This window comes from Culex pipiens, chromosome 2 (assembly GCF_016801865.2).
Source record: "Culex pipiens pallens isolate TS chromosome 2, TS_CPP_V2, whole genome shotgun sequence".
NCBI classification, from domain to species: domain Eukaryota; kingdom Metazoa; phylum Arthropoda; class Insecta; order Diptera; family Culicidae; genus Culex; species Culex pipiens.
The window spans coordinates 14,780,634-14,801,705 of record NC_068938.1 but is presented as its reverse complement, the minus strand read 5'-3'; the positions used below and the strand labels follow the sequence as shown (position 1 = coordinate 14,801,705).

General features: G+C 39.1%; 2 protein-coding genes across 4 annotated transcripts in view; both read right to left on the bottom strand.

Annotated features, from left to right (window-relative positions):
- Window positions 1–21,072, bottom strand: part of LOC120420517 (transient receptor potential-gamma protein) — a 236,388-nt gene that overhangs the window by 175,889 nt on the left and 39,427 nt on the right. The gene's annotated exons all lie outside the window — the stretch shown is intronic.
- Window positions 19,154–20,827, bottom strand: LOC120420499 (uncharacterized). The gene has a single exon (XM_039583552.1). The coding sequence runs from the start codon at window positions 20,825–20,827 to the stop codon at window positions 19,154–19,156; it is 1,674 nt and encodes a 557-aa protein (XP_039439486.1).

Here is a 21,072-nt window from a genome sequence, read left to right as displayed (position 1 = left end):
ACCTTCTTCACAGTTGACTGCCATGTGTGTGACTTTTCGCCTACACACACACACACACACCCACTTTGCTGTAAATATTTGCTTGAGTGGCGCGAAATGGGTGGTGGCCCGCGGAGCGAGCGGATGTGACGTGGGTACGTGGATTTCCGGTTTTTGGTTGCGGCGTTATTTTTTTGCGAAATAAGGTTCAGGAAGGGGAACATCTTGAGCATGTTATGACTGACTTTTTGTTCAAATTGATGTGTTATTAAAGCTTTCTATTGCTAAATATCAAAAAGCATCACGGAATTCTAAAGGCATGAATTCAGTTATGCAACTGTTTGAATTTGGAATAAATATCTAAGAAATCAAGTCTGCATTTTTTCTCAAAAAATGAAAGATTTTTTTTCGATGTCTGTGCCAATTTTTCAGATTATTTTCAAGCCAAATTGGCGAAGAAGCCATCTTTCCATGGAGTGAAAAGTGTTCCATTTTGTGGATCATATTTTGGAAGCCAAATACAGTCCGAAGCCTTGTTTATCCAAAGTTTCGATTATCTGAAGGTTTGTGTGGGATCTCGGATAATCAAATCATGAACAAAAAAAAATTCGCACTTCTTGTATTTCTTGCCTTTAGCATTAAATTCCAATTTAAGTCAAATTTGAATGGTTGATTGACTATTAAATTACCAAATGCATTTTCTCACAATTTCACCATAGCCATTTTGGCCGTCATCCTGGATTCAAAAATTATAAATTACTTTTAAGTAGTTTACTGCCTATGTTCGCATAAATGTCCCATATGTAAAAACAGCAAGCTGAGATAAACGCATTTGAAGTTTGTCCCACACATAAGGCTACGTGTTGAGTTTTCGTGAAAAAAACTGGATTTCTTCCTGATTTCTAGAACAAAGTACTGGATGTTATAGGTTTTTCTGAAAGAGCACACGATTCTGAACCAAACTGCATCATTTACTCAAAAACGATGAAAATGCATATGGGACATTTATGCGATCATGGGCAGTTTAGAGGTATTAACTAAAGCTGAATGTATTTTTTTTATTTTCCAACTGTTAAGGTTTTTTTTCAAGACTTTTATTTTTGAAACATGTACTGGGGTATGCCACACAAGGTTCATTCACCCAACTGGCAGTCGCATGATTGTGATGCATGGCGGCATGAAAGTATATCAGAATCTGCATGAAATCTGTCCTCATGCATTTTTTGCGATATAGGAGTATGACATTTTTGTTCGTTACCGACAATTATCGACATTATCGACGGCTTTTTGGTTGTATTTCACAAAAAAAACACTAAGCAGAACGAGGATTGAACCACCAACTTCTTGGTTATTGATCCGACACGCTACCACCGCGCCATGGACGCTTGATGAAAAGTGAGTGAAAGAGCACAAACATACGCTTCTCTTTGGAGTGTTGCTCGGGGACGGGCCAGCATTATATGTGTTGGTGAGAACTGCAGATCGCTGAAATTTTTACACGCGGGCAAAAATGATCTACGGGCTTGCTGCAAAAAAATGTTATAAAATATGACATTTTCTGCAGCAAATCCAATGTTGCAGACTTTGAGAAATATTTTTCCTTTGGGTGTTCATTATGCTTGATTTTTTTTTCAATAGCATTTCAAAAAATAGTTGCTTTGAAAATCCTTACTGAGAATTCCGAGGAATTGATAGTCATAGTTTTTCTTGTTATAATCATATTTAAAGTGTTCAAATTTAATATTTACGTCAAATGTACCATCAATAAGGTTGCTGATATAGTTTTTTAGGAAAAAAAGTTTATATTTAGTTAACCAAGTTTATTAGATATTACAAAATAAATATTAGGTAATATTGTAAAAAAATAGAAATTTTGCCAGAAATTGGTTGAAACTAGTTTTGTTTATACTAAAATCAATTTATATTGCATTTTAAACTGAATTCGAAACACGAATCAAAAGTTTTCACATTTAATATAAAATACCAAAAATGCCTAAAATTTAAAGATTTTTTGAATTATGTTTCAAAAACTCTTAATATTTATTATTTACAAACTTTTTTTTCCTTCTCCTAGTGGAAAATTGTCCAAAAAATTCAAAAGCAATACCAATTTGAAATCATGTTCATTTGGGAAAACCATGACATTTTGAAAATATATCATCAACATTTTTTCAATTATAGTTTATTAACTTTTCACAATTTTTTGAAAGCTTCTTCTAGTAGTACTTTGGATACTTCTCTACCACGGTCAGTAAGATTTTTTACCATTCCGTACGTATTTAATTTCTAATCTTCATTTTACGGAAAAATCTCAAACCTATCAAAGTCACCCTGTTTTACGGTATCTCTTGATTCTAAATACGTTTTATATCTTTTTACTTATCATAGCCCAAAGGTTTAATTTTTATCCTTTAAAACAAAGAAAAAAATAAAATTTCAAAATTATTTGTTAATTGGTTCTTGGAATTCCAAAATAATTTTTATCCCTCAAACAGAACTACACTTAACACATAAATCAATTTTGATTGTTGTGTTTTTATCCTTTTTCCATGACTTGACATAATATTTTATTAAAATTTACAAGCAATTTTTTTTAAACTCACTAGGCACGGTGTTAAGTGTCTATTCCGATCTTATTTATGCTCTAGTTAGGCCCACGCAAATATTTTTCAAAGCTTATGTCGGGATATAAAAAATCCCAAAAATTCTGTTGTTTTCTGTTTTGTTGAGCCCAAAAAGTCAATCCGATCTTACATAACCCCTTTATCCTTCCGGTTGAAAAGTCAACCACCTTCGAGAGAACAAGCACTTCCAGCAAACATTTTCCAGAAAGAAGTGGGGAGCAGGGGGAAGAAATAGTAAACATTGTTGTCGCAAGTCGCGTGACTCGGAAGGTTTCATGAATTAGCTGAGAAGTCGTTCAACGGGGTTTGACCTGGTGTGGTGGTGAATGAAGAATAAAAAAGAGTTGGAGCGGTTTCTACTATTCATACTACGAGTAGAAGGTGTACGATAAAGCCAAAGAAAGACTCTATTAATAACATTCATTCAACATTTTCCAGTTTATTTTTTCCCACTAGATTGTGTTCCTCCATTTTTGTTTATTTTCCCCTTCTTCTTCGAGACCGCGCCATTGACGGCGGGTACACTTTTCGCCATCGTCATCGAGTTCAACTTCTACGTTGGCACCACCAAAGTCTGGTCGGATGGCCGCGCGTACAATCTAGATAAAAGTGGCCATCGCCAGCCTAGCATTTTTGGCCACCACGTTGTCGCCATTGACGCCACACGCAAACGACTTCGAAAAAAAGAGGCAAAACGATATTTTATTTCCTCGACGATAGTTTTGCTCCAAGGGCGGCAGGACGGTTCCATGCGATGTGTGTGTGTGTGTGCAATAAAAGGGCTCCCCGAAAACTAGGCCACGTGGCTGGCAGCACTAGCTGCTACTGGGTAGGCCAACTGGCAGCCACTTTGGCGGTTTTGGATGCAGTTTTAACGACGGGGTTTCCTGGCTTTTTCTCCTTGTTTGGTCCTGGTGCCAAAGTAATATGCAAATTTGTAGCTTGGATTAGGAAGGGATTATAGGTCAAAATGGGGAGACCTGGAAGGTGTAAATTTGCATATTGGCAGCAACGAGGTTATTGTAATAGGAAGTTGCTTAGTTTGTTTAGAAAAGTTTAAATTTATTTTCTAGATTGACTTAAAACCTTTTTCCTTTTCTAATATTAATTAAATTTCAATACCAAGCACAGCTTCAAAACCACAATGTTTTCCGATGCATTCCGAGAACGCATAAAACTTCCTGCCTAACCGCAAATACTTTAGATTTCCCCGGTGAAAACATCTTTCCTGTGCATCTCAGCTGTGCCTACTTCAAACCCCTGACGACAAACATTTTACTACTGGTGCACGTGCTCTATCACACAACATAAGCCTTCCATCGTTTACCACATTGCACTCACAAGCAACCCACACACACACACTCTTACACCACTAAGCACCTCGCAAGAAAAAGCTTTTCGTTGTGTCTTCCTGTTTCCGGTTTGTCAATGGAGCGCAAAAGTAAGCCCTCGCACTGCACCGGCAAGGCGCTCTTTTGTGACAATCACAAGCGCATAAAATTGCGGTTTTGTAACGGTTAAGGTTGAAATAGAATTGTCACTACTAACTTTTTAAACATTTTAGTAAAATTTCAGACAATTTAAGTTCAAATTAATAAATCAAACATTTTCGAAATAAAAATTAACAAAAAAATGCATTAAAGAAAACGTTTGAAGCACGTTATTCTGTCACCACCTTAAGCATACATTTGACGACGTTTATGCGTCTGGTTTGGAAAATGAGAAGGAAACCATTTTCATCCCTCTTCCTCCTGCTTTCTTGTGGAAAAGCCTCTTGTTGCTGCGGTGAAAGGCCCTGCTCCCCAAGGGTGTTAGCCTAGTTAAGAGAACGAAGGAGAAGATCTTTTGTTGAAACTGCAGTTTTCTCAGCTGTGGGTTTGGTGGAAAATTGGTTTTCTTGAAGTTTGGTTTCTCTATGTTTCCTCTGAGTATTTTTACTTCTTGTCGTTCCAATTTTATCAGAATTTTGAGGTTTTTTTTACTTTTAAATCATGAATCTAAAAAATTAAATGAATCTAAGAAAATGAAATTTTAAATCACTTTTTTTTATTTTTATTTTTTTGCAGGTCCGAAAATCACCAATAAAATAAAATTGTAAGTCAAAAGTCCATGTATTTAGTCAATCCACCGTTTAAATCAAAACAATGATGAAAAGTACTACTTTCAAAACAAGTGCTGAAGAGTTCAACTTTTCGCATCCAAGCAGATTTTTCAGCACGAGTCGTACATTTATCCAACGAGGTTCACCGAGTTGGATAAATACGACGAGTGCTGAAAAAATCATGTTTTGTAACAAGTTGCTTACAATATTTTTTGCAATTCCGAAAAACGCCTTTTGAATGGTATTTTATGTCTATCATCCATGTGTTGCGTAAATTCACCGTTCAAAACAAAAAAAAATAAAAATGTTACTTTTCGACACAAGTGTTAAAAAGTTCAACTTTTCAGCATCCAATTCAGTGCTGAAAAGTTTTTGGTATTGAATGGTATTAATTTTCCATTCTGTTGTTTTTGGTAGGGAAAAGTAGGCCGTTTCGTTTCTCCAATAGGACAGGAAAAGCTGACCATTTCACAGCAGAATCGCAAAAAGTTGTTTTCAAAAGTGTTTCGATTCTGTTATTTTTAGTAGAGAAAAGTAGACCCTTTCGTCGTTCGAGAACTACAAGAAAAGTTAATAGTTTCACGACGTAATTGCAAAAAAAAAAGTCTTTTCAAAGGCTACAAAAATAAATGCAACAAAACAGAAATCAAATTTATTGGCTTTTTCAGTAGAACAATTTTCCAAGAAAATTTGGAAATTCTTCGAATCATGCTACAAATATAAATTTTTATGATAAAATCTATTTCTTATAAATTTTGATTTGATCAAACTTGGAGCTTATTATTCACTTATCCTCAAATTCATAAAAAATATATTAAAAAAAATGGTAAACTTAGTTAAACCAACATTTTATTGTTATATTAAGTGAAACATTGCACAAGAAACCTTAATAATGGTCAATTTTACGTAATAAATTCAATTTAAGGCAGAAATTTGTTGGATCACAGTGACTATCAAAGTCACCCTTGATTTGAAAATATAAATTATCAACGAAACTATTTTGAAATCACTATTGAGAAAAACTTTTTACGGTACGGTTTTACCAAAGAGTATTGAAGAGTATTTGAGTAATTCTCCGCCAACTCACACAGCAGTTGCCCCGACCCCTCTTCGATTTGCGTGAAACTTTGTCCTAAGGGGTAACTTTTGTCCCTGATCACGAATCCGAGGTCCGTTTTTTGATATCTCGTGACGGAGGGGCGGTACGACCCCTTCCATTTTTGAACATGCGAAAAAAGAGGTGTTTTTCAATAACTTGCAGCCTGAAACGGTGATGAGATAGAAATTTGGTGTCAAAGGGACTTTTATGTAAAATTAGACGCCCAATTTGATGGCGTACTCAGAATTCCGAAAAAACGTATTTTTCATCGAAAAAAACACTAAAAAAGTTTTAAAAATTCTCCCATTTTTCGTTACTCGATTGTAAAAAATTTTGGAACATGTCATTTTATGGGAAATTTAATGTACTTTTCGAATCTACATTGTCCCAGAAGGGTCATTTTTTCATTTAGAACAAAATTTTTCATTTTAAAATTTCGTGTTTTTTCTAACTTTGCAGTGTTATTTTTTAGAGTGTAACAATGTTCTACAAAATTGTAGAGCAGACAATTACAAAAATTTTGATATATAGACATAAGGGGTTTGCTTATAAACATCACAAGTTATCGCGATTTTACGAAAAAAAGTTTTGAAAAAGTTACTTTTTGCGTTTCTCTTTGTTTCGTCGTCCGTGTCTGTCGCGGGTGACCATGAACGGCCATGATCGATGACGACCAACTTTTTCAAAACTTTTTTTCGTAAAATCGCGATAACTTGTGATGTTTATAAGCAAACCCCTTATGTCTATATATCAAAAATTTTGTAATTGTCTGCTCTACAACTTTGTAGAACATTGTTACACTCTAAAAAATAACCCTGCAAAGTTAGAAAAAACACGAAATTTTAAAATGAATAATTTTGTTCTAAATGAAAAAATGACCCTTCTGGGACAATGTAGATTCGAAAAGTACATTAAATTTCCCATAAAATGACATGTTCCAAAAATTTTTACAGTCGAGTAACGGAAAATGGGAGAATTTTTAAAACTTTTTTAGTGTTTTTTTCGATGAAAAATACGTTTTTTCGGAATTCTGAGTACGCCATCAAATCGGGCGTCTAATTTTACATAAAAGTCCCTTTGACACCAAATTTCTATCTCATCACCGTTTCAGGCTGCAAATTATTGAAAAACACCTCTTTTTTCGCATGTTCAAAAATGGAAGGGGTCGTACCGCCCCTCCGTCACGAGATATCAAAAAACGGACCTCGGATTCGTGATCAGGGACAAAAGTTACCCCTTAGGACAAAGATTCACGCAAATCGAAGAGGGGTCGGGGCAACTTTTCCCGATTTCGTGTGAGTTGGTAGAGAATTACCCATTTCCCTTCTCTCTGGTTTTACGGTATTAAAAATTTTAAGGGTAGGAATTTTTCAAAGTGTTATTTAATTGAAAACATCCTTGAGAATTTTGGGGCGATTTCTTCTAAAAAAAATAGTTTTCACGATTTTACATTTTGTCGTTTCTCAATAAAAAAGTGGGATGAAGGACATACTTTTCGAATTTGCATTAACCCAGACTTGTTTTTTTTATAATTTCATTGGTTGTATTTTTTCAATAATTGGTTAGAAATAGGTATGATTGGTTCATGTTTCTTTATTTCTATTTATTTCTACAAAATTTATGTATCAAGGTAAAATTGCATGAATAGACATTATATGAATTTTTAAGATTTAAAAAAACTAAGAGTTCTGGTACATTTAATTGAGAATATGATAAAAGATGGCAAATAATTAAAATCTTCAGCCAAGCAACACAAAATGCACATTTGATTGAAATAATTTCCCACGTTTTACGAAAAGTAAACATTTCATATCAAGATTGGGATCAATATCACAACAAGCTCAGAACCTCACATTTCCGAAGAAATTTCCCCTTCCTCCTCACACGAAAAACATTTTCTTCTACCATCAAGGAGGAAAGTTGATTCAACGCGGTGTCAATATCACGCTGCCAGAACGTTGAGCTCCAATTTATGTTCATGCATATTTTCCCACAAATTTCCCGGGAATTTCTCACGAGCAACCAAAAGTACAATCGCAAATCGATCCGGCGAAATTTTCCCCCGAACACAATCATCATGACTCCTCTTAGCACGTATCGAAAAAGCATGAACCATGAAAACCACCACCACATAAAACCACTCAAAAATCCATCCACGTACCGTTACCGACGGAGTACATGTGGTTCGTCGTTCGACTTGTTCCGAACCCACTTAGCGCAGACGATTTTCGCGCCCTGGCAGCGGCACCTCCAAGCCAAATGATGAATTTCCATTAAGGTTCCTTCCCCCCCGCTACACTTGTGGTGCTAGTGCATTAAATATGTATAAACTTTTCGACAGTCACCGCCCAAGTCTTGTATCCCATCCCCTCGAAGTGGTTCAGTCATCTTTCGCTCAAGTACTTTAAGAGCCCTTGTTGGGTCTGGTCCGGATCGGATGACCGCCGCGGTTCCGGCGTTGTCTAGGCATGGTTTGAACTGAAAAGTGTTGTTAAGTTACAGAAAATAATTTAGAAAAAAAAATTATGTGGTTAACATTCTCAATCAATTTCAATTAAAACAACATTTTCTTATATTCATAGTAATTTGATTCAAAATAAGCATAACATCATAATTCCACACAGAACTATAGACCAATCCCGTCCCACTATTCTTCACAACTACTTTACAAACAAGCCCTCGTCATCATCCTCGTTCCTGTCCCGAAGCCACTCCGGATGGTGCCCGCGGGAAAGTAGCCATAACTATTCCCACTATATTCGCGGGAATCGCCGTATACCGTCCTCGTCGTACTGAATTCCCTGGGCGGAAGCGACTCTACAACATTACAAACTAGGAGCAGCAGCAGGAGTTAGTGTCACCGTGGTTATCCACCAAGACTCGTGGTCGCCACCGTCGTCATTCTGTGTTGTCTGTGCAAACACGCGGAGTATTGCCCTGGTTCGGATTCAAGCAGAGGGCAGGCAAAATGATAGCCCCATCAGAGAGGACTCTGCGGTGGTCGGTGAGCGGATTTGCCGTGCCTGGAGCTTACAGCAAATTGATTTTACACTCTACACACGATGGATCAGTGTGAGTGTGTGGTTTCGTTTCGAGTAGTTCGAGGACCGCGTGGGATTGTGAAAATATGCTTAGCACTTTTGTCACCTCGGCAGTGATCGATGAAGATGGAGTGCTGATTGGGGCGATTGAAGCTTTTTGTACATTTTTTTTACTGTTTTTTACCAATCTTCCAGCAACTAATACGCCTGTAGACAATCTCTACGATGCAAACTACAACACTGCAGAGCCATCCAATCAAAATTACGTACCAGGCCGGAGCCATTTCGTCAATTCCAAGAATGCCGTCGTCTTCGGAACGTTCCAGAGATACTCCAGCTTTAAAGTCTTCCATTTGCGAGCGCAACCGATAGATGTGCATCACCTGGTCCATCCAAAACCGGCTCAGTCCAACCTCGAAGAAGATCCGCTGAGTGCGCTTGAACTCTTTCGCCAGCAGACTTCGCTGGGCCATGTAGTACTGCCGAATTGCGAGTCCCAAGTGGTAGTCCTTCAGAACGATGAATCGTCCTTCGCGGTTGTAGATATGTCTGGATATACTGATGATCAGCTTGAGCATGTTTTCCTCCCCGATAACGGCGTACTTGAAGACCTCCGAAACGTTTCGGCTTGTCACGGTTTTGATCAGACTCTGCAGCTCGGCATTGTTGCTGAAGGTGAACTTGGAGTCGCCTTCGATGTAACGAACTTTGATTCCTAAACGTTCGAGGTCTTCCAGGTTGCGAGGGTCTGACGTGTACGGATAGCTGGTCATCAAGGCGATGATCTTGGTTTCGTATGCTTGAAGCAGGATGAAGAAGAGTATTGAGAGTATGAGGATGAGCAGCTTCTCCGGCTTTCCAGTAAGGTGGAAGCTTCTTCTCTCGATACCACTCAAAGCAGCCAGTATTGGGTCGTTTATGAAGGTGTCCGCGTAGTACAGAACTAGTGCCCAGCAGGCAACGACAAGTAGAGTCAGCAACACCCAGACGTGCAAGTGAAACGGAACGATGAATACTTCGAGTGGGGTCAATCTTTGACCGCCCGGGACCATGATGGCCGAACGATCCGGTTCCACCCCGTCAATGAAGAAGTACTTCATCCGAGTATCGTACGAAGGATCAAGACTGATATCGTGTTGCTTCTTATTGGACTGATACTTCCTCCTGGAGAAACATTCCGCTTTCGTTATACGGGAGCAATCGATGATTTTGATATCGGCTGATCCGTTCAAATGTTCTGCGGTTCGCTCAACCCACTGAAAATCACGACCAATAACATGTTTAAACTTTTTAAAGATCGTCGTCTCTGGCCTTGGATCCGACATCGAAACTGATACCTTGTAACCGTACAGATTCCGCACATGATCTACAAACAATTCCGTCGGACTCACTTCAAAATTACTAATCACTACCAGTTCCCGCTTGTAAGCTAGCAGATAAACAATCAAATTTGCATCCAAATCAAGAAATACAGTATTCACCAACTTCAATTTGCGAAACACATTAAACATTGAGTCGAACTGCTTCTCATCTTTGCACTGATGAACCACCAAGATCCTAGTCTCAACCGACACATTGGCGTACTTGAGATGTTCCCAGTCGTTACTCGGACCACAATACACACAACGGATCACGATCAGCGAAGGAGCGTGCTTAAGGGGATCAACCACAGTCATACTGGTCGTGCTCAAGACCTGGTGAGGTATGTTTCGAAGGTGTTGAGCTTCCAGGAGCGCCGTAACGAAGCCATCATCCGCTTCTTCCAGGTTGTAGATCCACCAAGTAAAGTGTCCACCATGATTATCGGCAGTTGATTCGATCACTTTGATTGTGAATTCGATGGCCAAGTGCTCCTGGGAGATAATTACCGAAAAGTAGTAGAGCAGCACAACAATGTGGCTAAACATGTTTGACGATTTCAGTTCCAACAGTTGATTGAACATTAGACATAGAACATCAAAATCAAAATAATTTTTATCTATTGACACGATACAAATAGTGGATTGAAATGAAAAACTGGTGCCATATTGTACATCAAACAAAAGAATTGGCACCGTAGGTGGCTATTGTATTAAAAGGTGTCCATTATAGCTTTGAGCTAAACGTAGAATTTCCGTTAATGCATTACTGTTCTACAATTTAAATAAAGTCGAATGTCAACATCACACGATAAATCTGAGTGCCTTTGAATCCAATCCATGCTCTCGCATGACTGAAAGCAAACCGTCAACATGTTACTCTCTTTTTACTTACCAATCTTCTGGATTTTGGAAACCGTCACCCAACAGCACTTAGCCGTTGACTTCACAACAAAGTTGATCCGATACATCGCGGACGACCACGGTGGACACTTTACCTGGTGGATCTACAACCTCGAAGCAGCCGACGATGGTTTCGTTACGGCACTCCTGCAAACTCCCCACCTTCGAAACATCCCTCGTCAGGTCATGAGCACGACCAGTATGACTGTGGTTGATCCCCTCGAGCACGCTCCTTCGCTGATCGTGATCCGTTGTGTGTATTGTGGTCCGAGTAACGACTGGGAACATCTCAAGTACGCCAATGTGTCGGTTGAGACTAGGATTTTGGTGGTTCATCAGTGCGAAAGTCAGGATGCATTCTATTCGATGCAAAACGTGTTCAAGAAGCTCATGCTCATCCATACGGCCTTTCTCAATTTGCATGAAAACCTGCTGGCGTACGTGTTGTTCTTCAAGCAAGAATTGGTTCTGGTACGAAACCTTGAAGTGTCACCATCAAAGTTGTTCGTGGAACAGGCCCGCAACCTGAACGGACGACGGGTTGCGATATCCATGACAGATCCAAAGCCGTAAACGAGCGTCTTTCCTCGATATCGAATTATTGGTCGTGACCTCGCGTGGATCAAGTCTACGGTTCTGCATAGGAACGGATCAATAATGCTTAGTATCATTGATTGCAGCTATTACTCAAGGGCTGAGTGTGCTTTCAAGCGGCGCTATCAGCACAAGAACAAAACAATGTACGACATTTGTCTGGATCCTTCGTACGATACTCGGATGAAGTACTTCTTCATCGATGGGGTGGAACCGGATCGTTCGGCCATCATGGTCCCGGGCGGTCAACGATTGACCCCACTCGAAGTATTCATCGTTCCGTTTCACCTGCACGTCTGGGTGTTGCTGACTCTACTTGTCGTTGCCTGCTGGGCACTAGTTCTGTACTACGCAGACACCTTCATCAACGACCCAATACTGGCTGCTTTGAGTGGTATCGAGAGAAGAAGCTTCCACCTTACTGGAAAGCCGGAGAAGCTGCTCATCCTCATACTCTCAATACTCTTCTTCATCCTGCTTCAAGCATACGAAACCAAGATCATCGCCATGATGACCAGCTATCCGTACACGTCAGACCCTCGCAACCTGGAAGACCTCGAACGTTTAGGAATCAAAGTTCGTTACATCGAAGGCGACTCCAAGTTCACCTTCAGCAACAATGCCGAGCTTCAGAGCCTGATCAAAACCGTGACAAGCCGAAACGTTTCGGAGGTCTTCAAGTACGCCGTTATCGGGGAGGCAAACATGCTCAAGCTGATCATCAGTATATCCAGACATATCTACAACCGCGAAGGACGATTCATCGTTCTGAAGGACTACCACCTGGGACTCACCATTCGGCAGTACTACATGGCCCAGCGGAGTCCGCTGGCGACGGTGTTCAAGCGAACCCAGCAGATCTTCTTCGAGGTTGGACTGAGCCGGTTTTGGATGGACCAGGTGATGCACATCTATCGGTTGCATGCGAGGATGGGTGAGTTGAAAGATGGAGCAAATCTGGCCCGTTCAGGAGAAGACGATGGCATTCTTGGGATTAACGAAATGGCTCCGGCTTGGTACGTCGTTTTGATCGGATGGATCTGTTGTGCTTTAGTTTGTGTTGGAGAGAGGGTTATAAAACGTTGTAGGAGTTTCAAGAAAGGCAGAAGATAGAATGTAGGAAAACTTTCGAGCAGCTTTGTACACATTTTATAAGAAAACTTTCTGAAATTGAGTGTTTAATTAGCAAATTGTGTGAAATTTTAATCATAACATGTTGAACAAAATCAAACAAAAACACAATTTGACCTTGTAGGGATTATGGGTTGCAGGATGGAATATGTAATAAATTATTTAATGAGTATTTATTATAAGATTGATATAATTCATATATAATAGTTTAGAGCGAAACAAAAAGTGCGCACCTTCATGAATATTGTCTTGTTAGCTGACAGATTGCGGGTTGAGTGCGAGAGCACGCTAGCGAACTGCGAGAGAGAACAACGAGCGAGAAAACAACGAGATGCGCGCGGTCGGCGAAAGAGAGAATGAAGATTGTCAAATCAGTTTTGTGGTTAATTTGTGTGGAATAAGACGTGTTGTTTGTTAATTGCAAAATATCTGTGTTTTTATTATGAAAGAAAGTCTCCGATCACGACAGACCTATTTTTGATTTTTCCACCTGCCTGGGTTCGCTAATAAAATATGTTGTCAACAAGCCAAACTCGCATAACAGCAGTAACTTATCGACAAACGTAGACTCAGCAACTTTACCAAAAACCTTTTTTTTAATAAACTCCCACCTCGACGAGTCAAAGGCGCCATTTGTTGGGTGCCAAAATCACAATCGAATCCGGAAAAAAAACCTTTTATCCTGTTTTACCCGACCAGATTTAAATCGAGCTGAAAATTAAAATCGATCGGACTTTTTCGGGTACGCCCTCCTTCCCCTTCTTGCTGATACGAGAAGTCGCCTTTTCCGGCAAGCTTTTGTTTTTCCCACGAAATTTCTCCCTCCCCCAGTGTAAAGTGGGGATGCAAAAGTTACTTCTGTGCTGTGATTCGTTTTTGGTGAGCTGAATAGAATCCAAAATTTGGGTGCTTTTCATTTGCGCGCTGGAATTTCAAGTCGAAAAATTGCTCGAAACTGACGAAATAAATAAAATATATAAATTTGCATTTAATTATCGTGATTTCTGTGCACAAACACACACTCTGCTGCTTTGTTTTCGTCGAAAAATTTCATAAATTATTCGTGAGACTCTCGCAGCGCGACTACCTTTTCGTCGGTTGGATTTCCTTACGAAATTCTGAAGGACCATCGTCTGCAACAAACCTTAAGGTGTGCCCCAAACTCAAACAAGCGTTGAAGTGAACTGAAAAATTGCCCCGGCATGATTTGATCGCGCGGGTGAAAGTTTTCTGCAAAACCAGCCAAAAGACGCAGCACAAACAAAATTAGAGTTTTTTTTTCGCGCGCGGAACCATCGAGGTTCGGTTAAAAAAGAGAGAGTGGAAAAAGCACACGAACTTTTCCTTTTGCTGTTTTTGTTTTTCATTTTGGGCAGAATTTTTTTCTGTTTCGCAAAAAAATGAGGGGCACAGAAAGAGATGTTACGAACTTTATGATTTGGAGTCGTTTTGAGTGAGGGTGCTGACGAAGGAATTTAAGTTGCTGGAAGTGACGGGGGATGTGATTTACGTAATGAATTATTTAAACAGAACTTTTTGACAATTTTATTGCCGATAATGCTGACGGTTGGTACCATTTGCCAGCTGGTTTTTTTGTGATTAATTGTAATTCTAACAAAAAAATAACGACATTTAACGGTATATTAGCTTTTGCATTCAACATCGATCTCATTTGATTTTTTCTACTTTTTTCCTTTCAAACATATTTAGTAACTGTTGCTTTGATTTTCAATGTTCAAAATGAAAGTCTTTTTATTTTATTTTTTATATTTTTTTCCAGATTTAAGAATCAAGCCTAATATTTGGTTAGGACAAAGTCAAAAATTTGTGTATTAAGCTTCAATTTGTATAATTTAATTTATTAAAAAATTGTTTAAGAAAAACAAATGAGTACTTATAGCTTAAAATTGCTACACTCTAAAAAAAAACATTGAGGTGAGAACTTTCAAAGGTTTGCAAGAATTTGTTTGAGTAATTTCAATTACAGAGATGCCTCAATTTTGCACTGCCCCGGTTTTTTTTTTTTTTTTTTTTCAGCTGCCTCGGTTAAGCACGGTCCAGTGCTCATGCAAACATCAAAAAAATATAGTGTTTTGGAATCGCGATGATCACAGCTATCCATTCAAATTATAATTTCATGAAAATTTTCACAAAAATACGTATTTATCCTGTTTGTTGAAAATGCAATGTTTCTCGAAAAAATACTTTATTGCAATATGGGTATCAAATGATTGGAATTTTTTCATACATTTCGAATGTAAAATCATTTTTTTGAAAACACTCAAAATTTTCACAAAACTACGTATTTTCGAAAAAAATACTCAAAATTTCAGTTTTTACAATATGGGTATCAAATGATCGGGATTTTTTTATACATTTCGAATGTAATAACAACATATTTTTAAAACACTCAATTTTTTTACAAAACTACGTATTTTCGAAAAAAAATACTCAAAATTTCAGTTTTTACAATAACAAACGATCAGTATTTTTTCATACATTTCGAATGTTATTACATGTCAAAATTCTGAGCATTTTCAAAAAAAAATTATTACATTCGAAATGTATGCAAAAATCCCGATCGTTTGATACCCATATTGTAAAAATTTAAATTTTAAGTATTTTTTCAAAAATACGTATCTTTGTGAAAATTTTGAATATTTTCACAAAAATGTTGTTATTACATTCGAAATGTATGAAAAAATCCCGATTGAGTTGCTTTGAAGAATTTGAACGGTGCGCGTCGCGGTCATCACGAAGGATTTTCGATGCCGTTTCCGTCTTTGTTGTCCCCCCGATTGTGTGTGTATTTCGGTCCGGGCGATTTCGCGAAGATTGTGTGTTTTTCGGTCCGGGCGGTTTCGCGTTTTCGCATTTTAGTTGGTTTTATCTTTCCACAGCCGGCTGTCTAAGATTGAATCATTTATGCTAAACTCAACATCAAATAACCGGGAATAGTCTCATCCGCATCCTCCGCCTGTTTGCCTTGAGAATGCATAATACATCACACCATTAAACAAAATTTATTGATTATTGGGTCGCATCATCATCCTCTATGATGAATCCTGGCCATTACCCTTTCCCACTAACAAAATCCCAAGTAGAAGTAGTTTTCCGGCACACGTGGGGGTGTGGATATCGTATAGAACCCACCCTTTGTAGCAACCTGTGCTAACTAACATTCCCGTCCCAATCCCCCGGGATCTACAAACTGACATGGCGGGCGCCGTTGGTGGCCAACGACTGTTACCTATTTGCTCCAGATCTAGTTTTAATGATCCTGATGTTTCATCTTTTCAGCGCATTCATACATGCTGTTGATAAGGGAAACACCATTAGATCGTTTAAGCGTATGGTCGGTTGTATTGATAGGATATTATGGTCCTGTTCAGCAACGGAGAAGGGCAACCATGGGTGGTCTCTCATGCTCATGCTCATGCTCATGCTCAAATGTATGAAAAAATCCCGATCGTTTGATACCCACTAGGATATAACAAAAATGACTTTTTGGCGGGCATTCAAGGGTTTGTTCCGGTGGGCATACTGAGCCCAAATCCAAAATATGAGCTTTATTGGACGTAACAGAAGCTGGCGCTCCGCCCTTCAATTTTAAATGGGATTTAACCCGTAAAAATAGATTTTTTCAAAAATGACACTTTTTGAGGCATTTTGGCCACTAAAGCGTTTATTTTCAACATCATTGGCTTGTAGGCCAGATCCTTGCGCATCTTTTGGTGTATATAACATTGAAATTTGGAGCACCCTGGAGCTCGGTACAGACCTTCAAAGTTTGGCATTTTTTCGAAAAATCGGTCCCGGCAAAATCAAATGGCGTCTAGGGCGTCGCAAGGCGCGACGCATATCTTTTTTGCCGGGACCGATTTTTCGAAAAAATGCCAAACTTTGAAGGTCTGTACCGAGCTCCAGGGTGCTCCAAATTTCAATGTTATATATACCAAAAGATGCGCAAGGATCTGGCCTACAAGCCAATGATGTTGAAAATAAACGCTTCAGTGGCCAAAATGCCTCAAAAAGTGTCATTTTTGAAAAAATCTATTTTTACGGGTTAAATCCCATTTAAAATTGAAGGGTGGAGCGCCAGCTCCTGTTACGTCCAATCAAGCTCATATTTTGGATTTGGGCTCAGTATGCCCACCGGAACAAACCCTTGAATGCCCGCCAAAAAGTCATTTTTGTTACATCCTAATACCCACATTGTAAAAACGGAAATTTTGAGTTTTTTTCGAAAATACGTAGTTTTGTGAAATTTTTTAGTATTTTCAAAAAATGTTGTTACTACATTCGAAATGTATGAAAAAATTCTGATCGTTTGATACCCATATTGTAAAAACTGAAATTTTGAGAATTTTTTTTCGAAAATATGTAGTTTTGTGAAAATTTTGAATGTCTATAAGAAAATTATTTAACATTCGAAATTTATAGAAAAAACTGATCATTTGATACCCATATTGCAATAACCATATATTTTTGGTTTACTTAGAGAAAAAATATGCATTTTCAAAATAAAAGAAAAATACGTATTTTTGTGAAAATTTTCATGAAATTATAATTTAATGGATAGCTGACATCATCCCGATTCCAAAACACTATAATTTTTCTATGTTTGCATGATTTTTCATACGATGATAGCCAATGTCTCCCATTTAGCCAAAATCCCATAAGCTCTGTGCCTCGGTTAGGCACGCCTCGGTTTTGCATCCCCCATATGCGGTGCTAAACCGAGGCATGCCTGTACCTCGACCTCGACAACGATCAAACGACGCTGTCCGATTCCAAACTACCCGTCAGAACCAAGCCCGGTGGAGCGTTCAACTTTCAGAATTTCCAATTTCCCTGCCATCGTGTACGATAAGACCACGTTACTTCTCTCCGACAAGCCTGAAAAGCCCTCGATTATCCTTATCGTAAGCCTTTTTTAAGCTTAGAGTTTCCTCTGGCGATGCTTTTTGCGGGATCAGGAAACAAAGTACAGCTATCTTCCCTTTTAGTCCCCAATTTCATGTTCCCATAGTTTTGATGTAAAAATCTGAATTGAAAAAAAGTTGATCCTCAGTCACTTCCAATAAAAAAAAAAGTTCTCTGACCAAAAAAAATGACACCAATTTGTTAAACACATGTTTCCCTTTCTTCTCCCCCGAAGCCGTCCGGTGACAATGTGTCCCTCTGATTAAAAATTTAAAAACTGAAAAACTCGTTCACATAAGCATTATGGGAGGGCACCAGAGCTCGGAAAGAGATAATACTGTAAGCAGGGGTGGAATAATCACAAAAAATCATTTTCCATTGCGTACCTTTTTCACCCGTGAAAGAGAGAGGAGGCAAATCACGCAAAATAAAATCACTCCAGAATTTCTCCAAGAAAATCAATCTGCTGATGATTTTTATGAATTTACTTGTCAGCACCACTTAAAAATATTTATTTTACTTTGTTTACACACATTGCCCATCTACAAAATGTGACAGGTCATTTTTCGACTTGTGACGTTACACTTGCAAGTGTAGCACTACTTAGTGAAAAAGATGTTCCGCCGAATAATCAAGATGATGATTTTTTTATATTCTTTTTACCGATCTTTCGTGCGCGAGAGAGGAGAACCATGCTTCCTTTGGATGTTTTCTCTTGATGAACGTCCAAAGATTTTCGTTTAATGATGATTATTCCATCACTGACTGTAAGTCAACCCCCTTTAGTAAAGGTGCCCCCAGCTGACCAGTTTCAAACGAGGAGAGCACAAAAAAGTGACTGGCAGAAGGGATTCATGTCAATGTGAGGAGTGTGAGAGTGTGAGTAAAATAACTAAACGTTTTAAAAAATGAAAAAAATAACACACTTTGCTAAAACCGAACAAATATTATCATCAAATTTAAAGCTTGTGAAATGTTTCTACGAAAAGTAACCACAATAGGTTTAAAATTTTTCAGTTTTAGATTCAAATGAGGATAGATTTCAAAAGGAACACAATTTGTGATACCTTTTGTTCGGGTTCACCAAACTAGAATACACCACGCTTTACAACTACACAAGTGGATTTAATCTTGAAACCGAAATGGATTGTGGTTTTCACCTATTAACGCCAATCAATCACCATGAAAGGTAAGCAATTAATCCCAACATGATGGGAACAATCGTAAAATTATCGACAATTTCCGCCTGCGGTCACAACTAACAATAGTTATGACAACATGCTGAGCTGTGCACACAGTGACCAATAATTACACATTACACGACCACCACGTACAAGTGTAATGTGCTCCATCCAAGAGTGCGGTGCCGGAGGTCATCTCGTCAAACCGGGGGAAAATTATGACCAATTTATCGACGAGATGAGAGGCGGTGAAGGCAGGATAATGGACCATCTCGGTGAGGCTTTATCGTCCATCCTCCTTTCAACATCAGTTAAGGGTGGGCACTTTATAAGCATTCCTTTGAAGATTGGTCCCAGTTGCATCATCCCAAGTGTTTCGTCCTCCGGTCCGTTACCATCCTGAACAATACGGCTGTACTTAATTCCAAAATACTCCCGAAATATCCTTCTCGTCCAAAAGTCCATCAACCCAGCCTCGTAGAATACCAACTCCGTGCGCTGAAATTTGTCCCTCAGAGGACTCGTAGGTCCCACGTAGTAAAAATGAACAAAGCTTCCCAGCGGAAATCGATCAAGGATCACCAACTTGCTGCGTTTCGTTCGCAGGTCGTAATTCACCGGATCAACGATTCCGAGCCGGATGTCGTTCGACTTGGCGTAGTATCCCACCTTGGGATGATATCTCATGGCGGGAATCCCCGGACTGTACTTGAAGACTTGCTCAAATTTTGGATCGCCGAGCAGTTCGATTGATGTTCGCGTTGACATGTTGATCGTGATTCCACCTTCGAGAAGATCCTCGAATGTTCGCGGATTTGAAGCGTAGGGCGCGTTTATCATGAAGGTGATTATTTTGACCTCGTACGCACTACACAGCAAGAAGTTTAGAACTACAATCGTTATGTCAAGGATGTCGTGTTGGAACAATCGAGGGAACAGCAACGTTGCAGCGTAGAAGATACCTCCTAAAGTGATTATGAAGATCCACAGTTCAGGGGAAAATGGCATGAAAAGCACTTCCCTAACTTCGTACCTTCGCCCTGCGGGAGCAGCCACCAAAAACCTGTCCGGATACGCCGACATTAGGAAGGTGTCCTTAGTATCCAGAAAAGACATCATCTCCAGACAAAATGTGTAAAGATGCGTTGAATTTAGCACATACAAGTTGTGCTCTGGCGCAAGTCTATGAACCACACCCGTTCCATTGTAATGCTCAACCGTATTCATAGCCCACTCGTAAACACGACCTTTGAACAATCGTTTCGGAGTAGACACCAGCTGATCCGGATCGTTACGTGAAATTGACAAGTACATCTCGCGCCCGGCGAGATCCATAGTTTGATCGGGGAACAGTTCCCCGTACGGCACCACCCCATTCAACGACACAAACCGCTTCTTGTACACCAGATAGTAGTGCACCTGTAGGCGATCCGTTCGAATGAAAATCACGTTGAACAGGTTGGAGTAGGTGAACGCCGTTTGGATCAGAACCAACTGTTTAACGTGCAGATGCTCGTAAAATACGATGATTTTGAGGGATGCCTTGAAACGTGAATCTATTAGGAAGTTGTAGAACGATGCTAGCAACTGCTGAGTCCAGTCATCGCAAAAGATTAACAGCAGCTGGGGATGATGATCAAACTTGGTTGCTTCAGAAAGGTACAGCATACGAATCGGAATCGAGGCCAGTTCTTCTGATGTTACAATCTTATCCAACATATTAGATTCCAAAGGAAATTTGGAGAGTTTATAGAACCAACAGTCAAAAGTTCCATATGGATGATGTTCTGCCAGATAGCGAATCAACGCAGCACTGTAAAGTGCTGGTGAAAGGTTTGTGGAAATTACACAGGGAATGAAGCAAAGTGTAGCTATCCAACTGAACGTCATGGTTGTACTGTTGCTTCCATTAGAACAAACACTGTAACGTTATTATGAAATTGTTACGTATGATATCAAATCTTGGCAAATGACTCTATTATAGATAATAGAATAATCTTTCAAAAGGCTAATGGAAATCTTAATGTTTTGAGTTACGGGAGCGAATGACCCATAGGGTCAAAGTTCTCCTAATAAAATCAACAACAACAACAATGTTTTGATACCATTAGAGTGGTTAAAATTGACTATTGGCC

Excerpts from the sequence above, each read along its gene's own strand:
- LOC120420499 (XM_039583552.1), bottom strand. The coding sequence starts at position 20,827 with ATGACGTTCAGTTGGATAGCTACACTTTGCTTCATTCCCTGTGTAATT.